This window comes from Bison bison, unplaced genomic scaffold, assembly GCF_000754665.1.
Source record: "Bison bison bison isolate TAMUID 2011002044 unplaced genomic scaffold, Bison_UMD1.0 scf7180017864163, whole genome shotgun sequence".
NCBI classification, from domain to species: domain Eukaryota; kingdom Metazoa; phylum Chordata; class Mammalia; order Artiodactyla; family Bovidae; genus Bison; species Bison bison.
In genome coordinates, this window is record NW_011494735.1 from 689,637 (window position 1) to 706,939 (window position 17,303).

Genomic DNA, 17,303 nt, shown 5'->3' on the forward strand with positions numbered 1-17,303 from the left:
AACTGTTACTTCATCTTGTCTGAAAGTGGAAGTCAGGACCTGGAATTTTATAAAAGTGTGGTCTAGTGCATATTTTAATCATACCTGGAGAAAATTATGTGGGCTCAGCTTCTTCACAGTCAGCCTGTCCACAGGAATGGCTGCACTTGTCAGACTGTCCTTTACACCAGAGCCCCTGCCACAACTGGATGATCATTGTGAAAGTTGTTGATACTTAGTATGAAGTGTTCAGAATGATGGAAAAGATAAACCCATTTGGAATTTTTGCCTGTATTGTTTTATTATGTATTATATTTTGTATTCTGCGTTTCCATTTTGCTTTAATTATCTAGAGGCTTTAGTTTTTATTGTGTGGGAATTTCTGTTTTTCAAAGACAAATATTTTGTTAACAATAAACTGTGAAATGTTTGTGTACTTAAAATGTTTTTAATTATAAAACTCAGAAGACATTTTATAAGTAGAGCATGACATTTTAAATTTTCACACTCTACCTATTAATATATTTGAATATTTCTTGCCTCATAGCTTGCATAAAATGAAGATTAATGGTTTGCATTCATGAAGTTAGTTTTACTGCCTAATAAAGCTTAGTTTATGATTTTAATGAAAGAAAACTATTTAAATCTGTTTATGCATAATCAGATGTACAGCTGCTATGACCAAAATTTATCTTTAAAAAACATTTCAGTACAATAAAGGAACTACCATTGTCTATAATTATCAGGAATTCCAAACCAAAAGAAAGTCTAAAACCCAGATGTAACCATATTTTTTATCTGTAACATTGTTTTTCATTTTTATTGTAGTATAGTTGATTTAAAGTATTGTGTTAGTTTCAGCTCTTCAGCAAAGTGAATCGAGTATACATGTACATATATCTACTCTTTATTAGATTCTTTTCCCATATAGGTCGTTACAGAGTTTTGAGAACCTATATACAGTAGGTCCTTATTAGTTATCTGTCTTATATATGGTAGTGTACATATGTTAATCCCAATCTCCCAATTTATCCCTCCCCCTGTTTCCCCCTGGCAACCATAAGTTTGTTTTCTACATCTGTGACTCTGTTTTGTAAATAAGTTCATTTTGTAACATTTTTTTAAGGTTCTACATGTAAACAAAGTGATATGATTTTTTTATTTCTCTGTCTGACTTAGTTCATTGTGACACTCTCTAGGCCCATCCGTGTTGCTGCAGATGACATTATTTCATTCTGCTTCATGGCTTAGTAATATTCCATTGTACATATATACACCAGATCTTTTCTATGCATTCCTCTGTTGATGAACATTTAGGTTGCTTCCATGTCCTGGCTACTGTAAATAGTGCTGTAATAAACATTGGATGCATGTATCTTTTCAAATTATGATTTTCTCCAGATGACAGGATCACATGGTAGCTCTACCTCTAGTTTTTTAAGGATCCTTCATATTTTTCTCCATGTGTACCAATCTACATTCCCACCAACAGTGTAGGAGGGTTCACTTTTCTCCACATCCTCTCCAGCATTGATTGTTAATAGATTTTTTTGATGGTGGCCATTCTGACCTGTGTGAGGTTGATACCTCATGTAGTTTTTATTTGCATTTCTCTAATAATTAGTGATCTTTTCGCATGTCCTTTGGCCATCTATATGTCTTCTTTGGAGAAATATGATCTTTCATCCATTTCTTGATTGGATTGTTTGTTGTTTTTAACTTTTTTTATATTGAGCTGCATGAGCTATTTGTATATTAGAGAGATTAATCCCTTGTCAGCCTCTTTGTTTGCAAATATTTTCTCCCATTACGTGGTTGTCTATTCATTTTATTTACAGTTTCTTTGCTGTGCAAAAGCTTTTAAGTTTAATTAGGCCCCATTTGTTTATCTTTTTTTATTTTCAAAATAAAGGGGATATATCAAAAAAGATCATGATGCAATTTATGTCAGAAAGTGTTCTGCCTATGTTTTATTCTAAGATTTCTGTAGTATCTAGCCTTCACTTAGGTCTTTAATCAATTTTGAGTTTATTTTTGTGTGTGGTGCCAGGAAGTGTTCTAACTTTATTATTTTACATGTAGCTATCTAATTCTCCTAGGACCACTTAGTGAAGAAAGTGTCTTTCAGTTCAGTTTAGTTCAGTCACTCAGCCATGTCCGACTCTTTGTGACCCCATTCACTGCAGCCCGCCAGGCTTCCCTGTCCATCACCAACTCCTGGAGATTGCTCAAACTCATGTCCATCAAATTGATGATGCCATCCAACCATCTCACTCTCTGTCATCCCCTTCTCCTCCTGCCTTCAATCTTTCCTAGTATCAGGGTCTTCTCCAGTGAGTCAGTTCTTCACATCAGGTGGCCAAAATATTGGAGTTTCAGCTTCAGCATCAGTCCTTCTAATGAATATACAGGACTGATTTCCTTTAGGACTGATTGGTTTGATCATGCAGTCCAAAAAGTCTCTGCTTTTTAATAAGCTATCTAGGTTGGTCCTAGCTTTTCTTCCAAGGACCAAATGTCTTTTTTTTTTCATGGCTGCAGTCACCATCTGCAGTGATTTTGGAGCCCAAGAAAATAAAGCCTGTCACTGTTTGCATTGTTTTCCATCTATTTGCCATGAAGTAATGGAACCAGATGGAATGGGAAAGACTAGAGATCACTTTAAGAAAATTAGAGATATCAAGGGAACTCTTCATGCAAAAGTGGGCATAATAAAGGAAAGAAAATATATGGACCTAACAGAAGCAGAAGATATTAAGAAGAGGTGGCAAAAATACACAGAATAACTATACAAAAAAGATCTTCATGACCCAGATATTCAAGATGGTGTGATCAGTCACCTAGAACCAGACATCATGGATGGGAATTCAAGTGGGCCTTAGGAAGCATCACTACGAACAAAGCTAGTGAAGGTGATGGAATTCCAGTTGAGCTATTTCAAATCCTAAAAGATGATACTGTGAAAGCGCTGCACTCAATATGCCAGGAAATTTGGAAAACTCAGCAGTGGCCACAGGACTGGAAAAGGTCTGTTTTCATTCCAATCCCAAAGAAAGATAATGCCAAAGAATGCTCAAACTACTGTACAATTGCAGTCCTCTCACATGCTAGCAAAGTAATGCTCAAAATTCTCCAGGCCAGGCTTCAACAATACGTGAACCATGAACTTCCAGATGTTCAAGTTGGATTTAGAAAAGGCAGAGGAACCAGAGATCAAATTGCCAACATCTGCTGGATCATCAAAAACCAAGAGAGTTCCAGAAAAACATCTATCTCTGCTCTATTGACTATGCCAAAGCCTTTGACTTTGTGTATCACAATAAAATCTGGAAAATTCTTAAAGAGATGGGGATACCAGACCACCTGACCTTTCTCTTGAGGAATCTCTATGCAGGTCAGGAAGCAACAGTTAGAACTGTACATGGAACAACAGACTGGTTCCAAATAGGAAAAGGAGTATGTCAAGGCTATATATTGTCACTCTGCTTATTTAACTTATATACAGAGTACATCATGAGAAACCCTGGGCTGAATGAAGCCCAAGCTGGAATCAGGGTTGTGGGGAGAAAGATCAGTAACCTCAGATGTGCAGATGACACCACCCTTATCGCAGAAATCAAAGAAGAACTAAAGAGCCTCTTGATGAAAGTGAAAGTGGAGAGTGAAAAAGTTGGCTTAAAACTCAAGATTCAGAAAACGAATATCATGGCATTTGGTCCCATCACTTCATGGGAAATAGGTGGGGAAATAGTAGAAACAGTGTCAGACTTTTTTTTTTTGAGCTCCAAAATCACTGCAGTTGGTGACTGCAGCCATGAAATTAAAAGGCGTTTGCTCCTTGGAAGAAAAGTTATGACCAACCTAGACAGCTTATTAAAAAGGAGAGACATTACTTTGCCAACAAAGGACTGTCTATTCAAAGCTATTGTTTTTCCAGTAGTTGTGTATGGATGTGAGAGTTGGACTATAAAGAAAGCTGAGCGCCAAAGAATTAATGTTTTTAAACTGTGGTGTTGGAGAAGACTGTTGAGAGTCCCTTGGACTGCAAGGAGATCCAGTTAGCTTATCCTAAAGGAGTTCAGTCCTGGTTGTTCATTGGAAGGACTGAAACTGGAGGTTTGAAGCTGAAACTCCAATACTTTGGCCACCTGATGCAAGGAGCTGACTCATTTGGAAAGACCATGATACTGGGAAAGATTGAAGGCAGGAGGAGAAGAGGACAACAGAGGATGAGATGGCTGGATGGCATCACTGACTCAATGGACATGAGTTTGAGTAAGTTCTGGGAATTGGTGATGGACAGGGAGGCCTGATGTGCTGCAGTCCATTGGGTCACAAAGAGTTGGAGACGAATAAGTGCCTGAAATGAAATAATTAATGAATGAATGATGGAACCGGATACCGTGATCTTTGTTTTTTGAATGTTGAGTTTTAAGCCAGCATTTCATTGTCCTCTTTCACTTTCATCAAGAGGCTTTTCAGTTCCTCTTCATTTTTCTGCCATAAGGATGGTGTCATCTGCATATCTGAGGTTATTGATATTTTTCCCAGCAATCTTCATTCCAACTTGTGTTTCATCCAGCCCAGCATTTGCAATGATGTACTCTGCATATAAGTTAGATAAGCAGGGTGACAATATACAACCTTGACATACTCCTTTCCCAATTTGGAACCAGTGTGTTGTTCCATGTCTGGTTCTTGCCTCCCTTATCATAGATCGATGACCATAGGTGTTTGTGTTTGTCTCTGGACTTTGTATTATGTTCCATTGATCTATATTTTTGATTTTGTGCCAGTACATGCTGTTTTGATTCCTGTAGCTTTCGAGTATAGTTTAAAGTCACAGAACCTGATTACTCCAGCTCTGTTTTTCAAAACCCAGATTAAAAAAAAAAAAAAACAAAACTGGAAATAAATATGTGATGTTGTATGATAATTTATCTCTTGTTATTTTGGCTAATAAAACTTTAATCCTAATTTGTCATCATTTTCTCTTTATTTTTCTGCCCTCCCATATCAGTGTTGCTTAAACTATCAAGTCATGAAACAGATTAATAGAGCAAATAGATACATCTATCCAAAGATTATGATAGATTTCTTGCAGAAGACTAGTTTCTCATCTATGGAGTTTCCTAAAAGCTGAAAAAAGTATTTGGGTGTTTTTTATTTTGTTCTGTTTTGTCACAACATCATAGTTGTTGTCTTTAAATTTTTTTCATGGTATATAAAGTAAATTATAATATATTCCTCTTCATGGATCACATTCTTGTCATGGTGAAAGGGCTTGCATAACTCAGTGAAGCTTTGAGCCATGCTGTACAAGCCACCCAAGACAGATGTGTCATAGTGAAGAGTTCTGACAAAACATGGTCCACTGGAGGAGGAAATGGCAATCCACTCTGTTATTCTTGCCACAAGAAACCCTATTAACAGTACAAAAAGTCACAAATATATGACACTGGAAGATGCGCTCCTCAGGTGGGAAGGTGTCCAGTATGCTACTGGGGAAGGATGGAAGGCAATCACTAAATACTCTCGAAAGAATTAAGTAATGGGCCAAAGTGTAAACAGTGCTCAACTGTGGATGTGTCTGGTGGTAAAAGTAAAGTCTGATTCTGTAAAGACACAGGAGCCTGAGTGCCACAGTCCATGGGATAACAAACAATCAGCTACAACTTAGCCACTGAATAATCTTTTATATGAATTTTTTGATTTATGGAAATAGGTAGATATTTATGTGATGGTGTGCACAGTCCTTATTTTGTGGCTCATTCATAGATTTCTAAGTTTGCAGATGAGTCTGCTTTTCAGAGAACTGATCCAGATATATTTCTATATTGTCATAAAAGCTACCTATTTGAAACAACCTTCTTAAAACTTTACTTAAATATAAAACAACTTGACATTTATAATACTCTTAGCATGCTTTCTAAATGAGTGTGTCCAGTCTTACCATCTAGAAACAAAATTGTTGGAAGTCAATCAAGTCTTCATGTGATTATAATCGTTCCTTTGTAGAGATGAATATCTTCACCCAGTAATGTTCAATACTAATTAATGTGCTGTCTTGACATCCTGTATGAACTTTTATTGCTGAGACAATAGCACATTCTATTCCATTTCTGTGAACTGGAATATTAGATTTCCAGAAGATTCCAAAATAGTGAAATTTTCTCAGATTTCTACCAGACTTGGTTTCAGTATCAGTATCAGTTCAGTCGCTCAGTCATGTCTGACTCTTTGTGACCCCATGAACTGCAGCACGCCAGGCCTCCCTGTCCATCACAAATTGCCGGAGTCTACCCAACCCATGTCCATTGAGTCGGTGATGCCATCCAACCATCTCATCCTCTGTCGTCCCCTTCTCCTGCCCTTAATCTTTCCCAGAATCAGGGCCTTTTCAAATGAGTCAGCTCTTCGCATTAGGTGGCGAAAGTATTGGAGTTTCAGCTTCAACATCAGTCCTTCCAATGACTTGGTTTAGGGTTTACTTAAAAAAAAAAAAAATAGCCTCCAGGAAAAATTCCTCTAATGAAGCAATTAACATCCTAGTGATCACAGGCTATTTCTTATACAGCGGAATACCAAAGATCCTTTTAGTCAACTCTGGCACCACAATGACACTATACAGCATGCCTCTGTGACGTTGTAACAAGCACTTCTGGGAAGAGAAGGGGCACTTTTGGTAGTTACGTCCGAATGATAGGCCTCAATTGGTTAGTTACCTTACTTAAGGCCTGGGGGTTCAGATCTAGAGCTTTTCAGAATTGGTCTAGATTCTGATATAGAGACACCATTTTGAAAGCCCATTGATATTTTTAAAGTATCATTTAAAACCACTAGGAAACTATTAAAAAAAACCTATAAATATCATACATATACCTATATAAAATAGATTTAAAATTTTATCTCTTTATTATCTTTTGGGTATTTTTATTAATAATATTCATTTCAGTCATAACTGAGTCTGATATCACAGTCAGATTCCTTAACTTTAGTTAAATACATTGGAATGAATTTTGTTACTTTAGTCAAATAAATTGTAATAAATTCTGTTCCTTGTTTAATTGTTTTTTAATGAATGCCATTCTTTCAGTTGATTAAAGCAATTTTTCCAGTGACTTTGTAAATTGTCCCACATTGAGTGGATTTTAAATAGTAATTAATTGCCTGGGAAGCAGAAGAACAGAGTGGTTATTACAGCTCATAGGAATTTAAGGAAAAAGAATTTCTAACCGTTACAGTTATGTAGATCTTCCCCTAGTATCCATAAAATGTTTTAACTTGAATTCTCTCTAGTTGATTTTATAGTTTCAACTCATATATTTACTGTTTTCAAAAATATATTATGCCCCTATTTCTATAAAAGTACACATGTTCTGTTTTTAAATGCCAAGTTGTGTTGATTCCATAGAGATTTGGGGAAATTTATCCTAATGGGAATAATTACTGTGGAAGCTAAAAATAATAGCTGTGTCCTTCTTTTTCCTTCTTTTTTTTAAAAAGCTGGACCTGTGATCTGCAGAATGCTGAGTTATCCCCCAACTCGCCGAGCGTTAATTGTGGGTTGTGGTCTACAAATGTTCCAACAGCTCTCAGGCATTAACACCATCATGTATGTATTTCTTTCTAACTTTTTACTGAAAAGATTGTGAGGAATTATTTTATATGAAAAAAATAGTAGGAACCTTGATGATTTGTTTTTATTAAATGTGTAGAAGTCTCCTTTGGGGAGATACTTAACCGTACAGTATTAAAAAAAAACAAACTGTATAATTTAAAAATCTTACCAAATTTTAACTAGAAGGAAGTGACTTATTTTGTTCATTGTAATTCTTGGCTTTATTTGATTTCTTACAATTTCTTTTTTATGCCATCAATTAGTTTATTTTATTCTGAGTTACTAAATGTTTCATTTTTCATAAGCTATTTCTTGATTCTCATTAAAAAGTAAACCAAAGGGTAACCCTGGCATTTATTAGATATCAGTGGACACACAACTAGTTCATTTCCTTTTAGGGCAGTCAGTTACAATGCAGTGTGATAAGAACATTCATAGAAGTACATTTTTTACAACTAGAGTACAGTGGACCAGGGATGGACTGGGAGCAAAGTGGGGAATATACAAAAGTTCCGCGTTTTCTAATTGTCAAAGTAACTCTCAAAGTTGTATGTGTGTTGTGGGTGAAGCAGAGTGAATAGTGGGGGTTCTGCCATATTTCATTCATTTGATGTTAAACCCATTTTTGATGGTTGATTTTGTGCTAGATACATAGCAGTGAATACAGGAGACACAGTCCTTGGCCTTATAGAATATACAGGCTGGTGCAGGAAACAACACATTAAATAAATTCACAATTTAATACAGAATTTCAAATTGTCATAAAGAGAGCTATGTAAGATTGCTCCAAGAGAAGACTTTTAAGATCCTAGGTGATAGAATATGGGTTATAGAAAAGCTGATTTTTGCTGAGAATCTGGTTATTGATGAAAAGCTATGTTCTCAGAAGCTTTCCCCTATACATACTGGTTAAAATTATTCATTAGAAAAATACAAATTATGTAAAATTAGATTTTAGCTAGTAAACATTTGTTTTGGGGACTTTTGATTATTTTTTTAATTACTTGGGTTATAATGAATTATTCTGTGGTAGTTTCAGAAGAGTGAATTAGTTAAAATAACTAGGGCCCAAGGACCCATTAGATTAAGTTGGAATTTACTAAGAAACTCCAACTTGAATATATCTATACCCTTTGTGAATTTGACTTTAATGGTAATCCTTGTTAGATTTCTGAACTACATTTTAATATTGGTTCTCTCCTCCCCTCTAACATTTACTTTCATTTTTTCCTCACCATTATCATATCTATTAAGCTTATCTGTCAGTATAGCACCTAACATTTTTGTGTCTGGATGTGGCATACCATGACTTTTCTGAGGCACATCCACTGTCCTTAGTGTGGTAACGGTATGGAATTGTAACAAGGCTAGCATCAATCTTTCAAACACGCAATTCAGTAATAATCCTATGTACAAATCTAGTTCATCAACGTAGTTTAACATATGTCCTATTTCTGAAAAACTTTTGTTTGTTCTACCCTTTTCTAGGCATTTAAATTTGACAAGTTTAAAGCATAGAAAGTGAATTTTTGTTGTGCTTTTTTGTATTCCTATAAAACAAGGATCACAGACAGGGCCAATCTAATTGGTGGGTGAGGTGAAGCCAGTGTGTTCCTAGTTGAAATGATTGTTATATAGTCCACTTGTGATATCTAATGTAAAGTGTGCTGATTCAGGTTTTCAAATTTTAATAAACTGTTTATTTCTCCAAATTCTCAGTCTTTTCACAGTAAGATCAAGTGATATGACTATAAGGATCTTGATATTCCTTAAGATGTATGATAGTCATTAATGTACTATGCTTATCACAAACTCAGAGAAGGCAATGGCACCTCACTCCAGTACTCTTGCCTGGAAAATCCCATGGACGGAGGGGTCGCTGAGGGTCGGACACGACTGAGCGACTAATCTGATCTGATCTGATCTGATGCTAAGTAACTGTTGGTTTTTCATAGTATATAACTTTGGACATTCATATTTTAAGCCCATAAAACTGTAAATCAATTTCTTTAAAATAGACCGTGCTATTTTTATTATTTGGATAGAAAATGACTAATTTAGGATCCTCATATAATGTGTTTTCTTCTACTTTATCTAGTCTGTATTCATGTGTGTGCATGTATATGTTTTTCTTTTGTCATTTTTTCCCCCACTATCCTTCAGTTCAGTTCAGTTCAGTTTGGTCGCTCTGTTGTGTCCAACTCTTTGCAACCCCATGAATCGCAGCACACCAGGCCTCCCTGTCCATCACCAACTCCCGGAGTTCACTCAGACTCACGTCCATCGAGTCAGTGATGCCATCCAGCCATCTCATCCTCTGTCGTCCCCTTCTCCTCCTGCCCCCAATCCCTCCCAGCATCAGAGTCTTTTCCGGTGAATCAGCTCTTCATATGAGGTGGCCAAAGTACTGGACTTTCAGCTTCAGCATCATTCCTTCCAAAGAAATCCCAGGGCTGATCTTCAGAATGGACTGGTTGGATCTCCTTGAAGTCCAAGGGACTCTCAAGAGCCTTCTCCAACACCATTATCCTTAAGATACAGTAAATGCTATCAAAATTTTTGTTTCTTATAGTTTAAAATAGTCTTTAAATGCAGCTTAATAGCTTTTTATTGCCTTTACTAGAAAATATCTATTACATTTTTTCATTTTAAAATGTTATTTAATTCAGAATTCTATTTTTATGAATATTTTTATGTATATTGCTCTTTATTCTTTTTCACTTCTTCTCTTTCAAGTGGAAAATGAAGTAGGCAGTGCTCCTTTATATTTCCAACCTAAACTTAATAATCTGTAGAAGTTGAAATATTTTTTATAAAATCCATTTTCTACCCCAAGTTTGAATTCTGACTTTTACCAAGAACAGTTCATAAAAGATCATATGAAAAAATATTGAAACATAAATCATCCTTACAATTGTATTATATAATCTTACCATGTTTAGTTTTCTCTGGTCTCCCTCATTAGGATCTTTATTTCTATATCCATGAATTAGTGTTCTATATCAGATAAAGAAATAGATTTATTTCTTAAAATATTTATTCTCTGCTATGAAAAAAATATATATATATATGTTGTGAGTGTATTCAGGTATCTTATATTTGTATAAGTCGTGTTTATATCCTAACCCATACCTTATGGTCCTCCTGTCATATAGAGCATAGGACTCCTAAGGTCTTAAAACTGTTACATACTTCAGACACTACATTTAACTTTTAGAAGAGGCAATTTTCTATTTTGACTCTAATCAATAATTTCAAACATGCTGCTGAATAGGTTATTCTCTATTCACAAGAGAGAAGAACAGAGCAAATAGTGTTCTGTTTTCCTGATATACTCCTGCTATATTATTGCACTACCTCACAGACCAATAAAATAATTTCCCATGTCAAAATAAATGGAAGAGTAGTGATCTATGAAGATTATGATGATTAATGTGAAAACAACTCACTTAAGTAATTCTCATGTGATCTATTCTAAACTCCAGTTATAGTGTCAATAATTTTCCAATTTCTAGCTAAAAGTTTTTAATTTATTAATAAAAGGGTCATTCCCACATTATTATTACCACAACCAAAATGTGGATGAGTGAGTAATTAGGTGGTAGGAAGGGAGAAAGAGGAAAAAAAGAAAAAGAGAGAAAATAAAAGAAAGGAAACACTTGGCTACATTTGAGTTTGTTAGCATCTTGCTTCTTTTGAGGAACTTAAAATAAGCTATATTTTGATATGTCTTGATAATCATAATATTAGTCCATCTTGGACAGGTGGAAGGTAGCAGAGTTTTACCTGGGAAAAGCAAGTGTTTAAATGGATCATTTTAAGGTTACACAGAAAATCTGCAGTAAAGAGGAGAAGGAAATCCAGAATTTTAAGCTTTTATGTCAGCTTCAGGTAAAAGGGATTATGGGTGTATAAATTTCTTTTGGACACTCTAAATAGTCTGCTATTTTTAAGCTGTTCTTCTTTTAGATTAATGCTTCCAGATTTATCTCTTCTTTCTCTTTTCTACTAACAAAGTAGGGGTGGGAAATAGGCAATTACATAGGATGGGCAGATCATTCCCACTTGCATGACTGCTTTGCTTTAATCCCCGGTGGATCACTACTTCTTTGTGTTTACTAGAGATAATAGACGGCTTTGGAAAAAATGGCCTTGCAATACTAATCTTAATAGTATCATTTACTAAGCATTAATATTGGGTTGGTGCAAAACTAATTGCAGTTTTACATTGTTGAACTTTGTTATTTTATATTGAAATATATTTGTAAATAAATGTGGTTATGTTATACACCATTTTCATGTGCATTTCTCGCTTCTTTTTTTTGGTAATGCCTTATTACTTGCTGTTTATTTTATATTTATTTTAGACTAGGGAAATGCTGTTAGGCAAAAAAGCATGTTTGAGCAATTTTCTTATTTGAGTTCAAAATGGGCCGTAAAGCAGCAGAGATAACGCACAACATCAGCAACACATTTGGCTCAGGGACTGCTTACAACTTTACAGTGCAGTGGTGGTTAACAAACAGCTAACAAATTCACAGTACAGAGGATCATTGAAGCTGATCCTCTTACAACTGCACGAGAAGTTGCTGAAGAACTCAACATCAACCATTCTATGGTCATTTGGCATTTGAAGCAAATTGGAAAGGTGAAAAAGCTCCATAAGTCAGTGGCTCATGAGCTGACCACATATCAAAAGCATCATCATTAGAGTGTTGTCTTCTCTTATTCTTCGCAATAACAATGAACCATTTCTCAATTGGATTGTGATGAGTGATTAAAAGTGAGTTTTATATGACAACTAGCAACAACTAGCTCAGTGATTGGACTGAGAAGAAGCTCCAAAGCACTTCCCAAAGCCAAACTTGCACAAAAAAAGGTCATAGTCACTGTTTGATGGTCTGCTACAAGTATGATCCACTACAGCTTTCTGAATCCTAACGAAACCATTACATCTGAGAAAGTATGCTGAGCAAATTGATGAGATGCCCCGAAAACTGCAACATCTGGAGCCGGCGTTGGTCAACAGAACGGGCCCAGTTCTTCTCCATGACAATGCCTGACTGCATATCATACAACCAATGCTTCAAAAATTGAGTGAATTAGGCCACAAAGTTTTGCCTCATCTGCCATATTCTCCTGACCTCTTGCCAACTGACTATGACTTCTTCAAGCATCTTGACAATTTTTGCAGGGAAATCACTTCCACATCCAGCAATAGGCAGAAAATGCTTTCCAAGAGTTTGTCAAATCCCAAAGCATGAGTTTTTATGCTACAGAAGTAGACAGATTTATTTCTCATTTGCAAAAATGCGTTGATTGTAATGGTTAATACTTTGTTTAATAAAAATGTTTTTGAGTCTAGTTATAATGATTTAAAGTTCACTGTCCAAAACCAGAATTATGTTTACACCAACCTAATACCTGGTACTACTAGCATGTAAATAAGTATTATCAGAAAAGGAAAAATAGGACAACACTTTTAGCCTCTTCAGTAATATAATTATTTATTGTCATGGTAAAAACAAACATGTTTACTATTTTTTATATATAACACTATAAAAATTTTCATAGACGTGACCTCTCTTGTTCTTTATAAATATCCTAGTGAGTCATCAAGGCAGTTCTTCTGTTTATTCTCAAACTAAGGAAGCAAAAGCTTAATGAGTTAAAGTGACTTGTCCACTGTAACACAAGTTTTAGAGCTGAGGGTTGTTGTTGTTCAATTGCTAAGTTGTGTCTGACTCTTTCTGACCCCATGGACTGCAGCAAGCCAGGCCACCCTATTCCTCACTATCTCTCAGAGTATGCCAAAGTTCATGTTCATTGAATTGGTGATGCTATCCAACCATCTAATCCTCTGCAACCCTCTTCTCCTTTTGCCTTCAATCTTTCCCAGCATCAGGGTCTTTTCCAGTGAGTCAGCTGTTCACATCAGGTGGCCAAAGTACTGAAGCTTCAGCATCACTCCTTCCAGTGAGTATTCAGAGTTGATTTTCTTTAGAATTGACTGGTTTGATCTCCTTGCTGACCAAGGGACTCTCAAGACTCTCCAGCACCACCATTTGAAAACATCAATTCTTTGGCGCTCAGCTTTCTTTATGATCCAAATCTCACATCTCTACATGACTACTGGAAAAACCATGGATTTTAACAATACAGACCTTTGTGATGTCTCTGCTTTTTAAAATGCTGTCTAGGTTTGTCATAGCCTTCCTTCCAGGGAGGAAGCGTCTTCTAATTTCATGGTTGCAGTCACCATCTGCAGTGATTTTGGGGACCAAGAAGAGAAAATCTGTCACTACTTCCACTTTTTCCCCTTGATGTGAAGTGATGGGATAGCATGCCATGATCTTCACTTTTTGAATGTTGAGTTTTAAGCCAGCTTTTTCACTCTTCTCTTTCACCCTCATCAAAGGGCTATTCAGTTCCTATTCACTTTTTGCCATTATGGTGGTATCATCTGCATATCTGACATTGATATTTCTACTGGCAGTCTTGATTCCAGCTTGTAACTCATCCAGCCCAGCATTTTGCGTGATGAACTCTGTTGCTGCTGCTGCTGCTACTGCTAAGTCGCTTCAGTCGTGTCCGACTCTGTGCGATCCCATAAACGGCAGCCCACCAGGCTTCCCCATCCCTGGGATTCTCCAGGCAAGAACACTGGAGTGGCTTGCCATTTCCTTCTCCAGTGCATGAAAATGAAAAGTGGAAGTGAAGTTGCTCAGTCGTGTCCGAGTCTAGCGACCCCATGGACTGCAGCCTACCGGGCTCCTTCATTCATGGGATTTTCCAGGCAAAAGTACTGGAGTGGGGTGCCATTGCCTTCTCCAGATGAACTCTGCATATAAGTTAAATAAACAGAGTGACAGTATACAACCTCATCGTACTCCTTTCCCAATTTTGAACCAGTCAGTTGTTCCATGTAAGGTCCTAACTGTTGCTTCTTGACCCACATACATCTTTCTCAGGAGACAGATAAAATAGTCTGATATTACCATCTCTAAGAATTTTCCGCAGTCGGTTGTGATCTACATAGTCAAAGACTTTAGCATAGTCAATGAAGCAGAAGTAAACGTATTCCTGAAATTCCCTTGCTTTCTCTGTGATCAAGTGAACGTCAGCAATTTGATCCCTGGTTTCTCTGCCTTTTCTAAACTCAGCTTGTACATCTGAAAGTTCTCAATTCAAGACCCTGAATTGAGCTTCTACTGAATAGGCTTCTACTGCTGAAGCCTAGCTGGAAGGGTGTTGAACATAACCTTACTAGCATGGGGAATGAGCACAGTTGTGTGGTAGTTTGAACATTCTTGAACATTGCCCTTCTTTGGGATTGGGGTGAAAACTGACTGAGGGTAGAACCTGATTTTCTGACTCTGGGTCATCTGAGCTACCCTTTACTGATAGAACACCTTAAGTGCCTGGGGCTGTCATTTTAAAAATTGTCTGGGAGTGATATGTAAACAAACCAAAGTTAGTGAAATTCAGTATCACCCAAGGATAAAAGTCCAAAATGACTATGAGCTAATAAAGTTGCATCCATCTCAAGAGTTATAAAATGCATCAGACTAAACTGCTAGTACCCAGTTGAGGCCTTTGCTTTATATGCTGATCTAGAGTTCCTGGACAGGCCAGCCTAATGGTATTATACTTCTTAATCATATTTAATAATTTAATTCTATAAGTGCAATAGTTTTGAATTTGTTCCATTATCATATTTTATCCCCAACAAAGTCTCCTAGTGTGAAAAATGACCATGCAATCAGGAAACATAGTACAAAAAGCAAGCCAGCTGGTGGTAAATATAGAGAAAAATAAAGTTGACAGGAAATAAGAAAAGAATAAGGATTTGCTCTCTCACATTGTAAGTCTGAACCAAATGGGATGTTTTACTCTCTCTGAAGTTCTCAGCAGGTAGTATGAATGGAACAAAATGCTAACATTAATGTGAGCCTTCTCTTCTCTTGCCTCCTCAGTAGGGCTCATAATATAATCCAAAAAGCCTTTGAAATGTAATATGCATGTCTCATTGGAATGTCTCAAGATGAGTATATTGTAGTCATTTGTGTTCATTGGATGAAAGCTATTGAATGGTTGAGAAAAAAGTTTCATGTTTCACTCTTGATTAATGACTTTAGTGTTCTGGGAAGAATATTGATCCAGGAATCAGGATAATTTGCTTCAAGATCTATCTCTACCAAATTTGGGCATGCCTGTTAGTTCCCTTCCTTCTGATTACCAATAAAGTGAAGTGCCATGCTGTGCTAAATCTCTTCAGTCTTGTGTGACTCTTTGCCACCTTATAGACTATAGCCCACCAGGCTCCTCTGTCCATGGGATTCTCCAAGCAAGAATAGTGAAGTCTCCTGCATTGGCAGGCAGGTTCTTTACCATTACCTAGGAGGTCCATAAAGTGAAGTAGATGGACTTTAATGTACATTTGAATGAGGAAAAATGGAGTTTCAAGTGAAAGTGGAAGGTCAAAATTTGTGTTTGAAATACTTTAAACCTTTCTTGGATGAAAAGTTGTCAGGAGATTTTAGTCTCAAAAATGTAAGCAATAAAATGTGAGCTTCATAAGAAATTTTATGAGAATATATTTTCTTGAATATGATAATCTTTTGTTTGCTTTGTGTATTCACAGATAATTTTGTCCTGTAACAAGAATCTTAAAACTATATCTGCTCAAGTATTCATTCATTTATTTTTCAACCATCATTTACTGTATTGTTAATAGAGTTTCAGATACAAGTCTATATTCTTCCTAAGCAGATAGACCAAATAATTATAATGCATTATTATAAAAGGACAAATTAATATGCTATATGACCAATGAAAAATGAGTGACTTAATTCTATCTGGAAAATGAGGGCACATATAAACAGTTCTTGTTATTTAAATGTTTTTCCTTATCTGGAGTCATTTTAGGGGCAGAAACATGGTACTTCAAATATTAACACCACCTACTGTGTTAGATCTGAATTTAAATTGAAACTCACTACTCGGATGTAAACTCTACAAGCTTCTTAACTTCTCAGAGCCTCAGTGACCTGAAAATCAAGAATAATACCTCCTGTGGTTCTTGTGGTGTTTAAATGAGATATCCTATATGGCTCAGGCCCAAGGGAGGGACTGAGATCATGTTAATTTCCCTTCTGCTCCCTGTGTATAGCAGCTTAGAAATGCAAGATCATTTGTGAAAAGCAGAGGCATTGCATAGTTAACTTGTCCTCTTTGGCCCAACCCATCCATCAGTCCAACATTTGAAGCATCCTCTGTAAATACAAAATTGTTATCATACCCCCCCCTTTTTTTGATAATTGTTTCTAATTTTCAAAATATAGGAAAAGTGAAAAATAGTATTTTTTTTTCTAACTAATAAATGTGACAGGATTGTTATCTGCTTCAGTGTTAGATACATTCTTTTCCTCTTATGGTTTAGTCAGGGAGAAAAGACCTCAGTGATGTTTTTAAAGTTAACTTTTATTGGAGTATAGTTACTTTACAATGTTGTGTTAGTTTCTACCATACAGCAAAATAAATCAGCTATATGTATACATATATCCACTCGTTTTTGGATTCCCGTCCGATTTAGGTCACCACAGAGCACTGAGTAGAGTTTCCAGTGCTATACAGTAGATCTAGTTTTCTTCTTTATACATAGTAGTGTATATATGTCAATCCCAATTCATCCAACCTCCCC

The 17,303-nt window shown here is 36.2% G+C and overlaps 1 protein-coding gene across 1 annotated transcript in view; it reads left to right on the plus strand.

Moving 5' to 3' along the window:
- The window catches only part of SLC2A13 (solute carrier family 2 (facilitated glucose transporter), member 13), a gene marked incomplete at its 5' end in the record, with an annotated part of 532,905 nt that overhangs the window by 230,208 nt on the left and 285,394 nt on the right, over positions 1-17,303 (plus strand). The window contains one exon of the mRNA XM_010841619.1: positions 7,486-7,594. Coding sequence (XP_010839921.1) covers positions 7,486-7,594 — 109 coding nt within the window. The remainder of the gene's footprint in view (positions 1-7,485; positions 7,595-17,303) is intronic.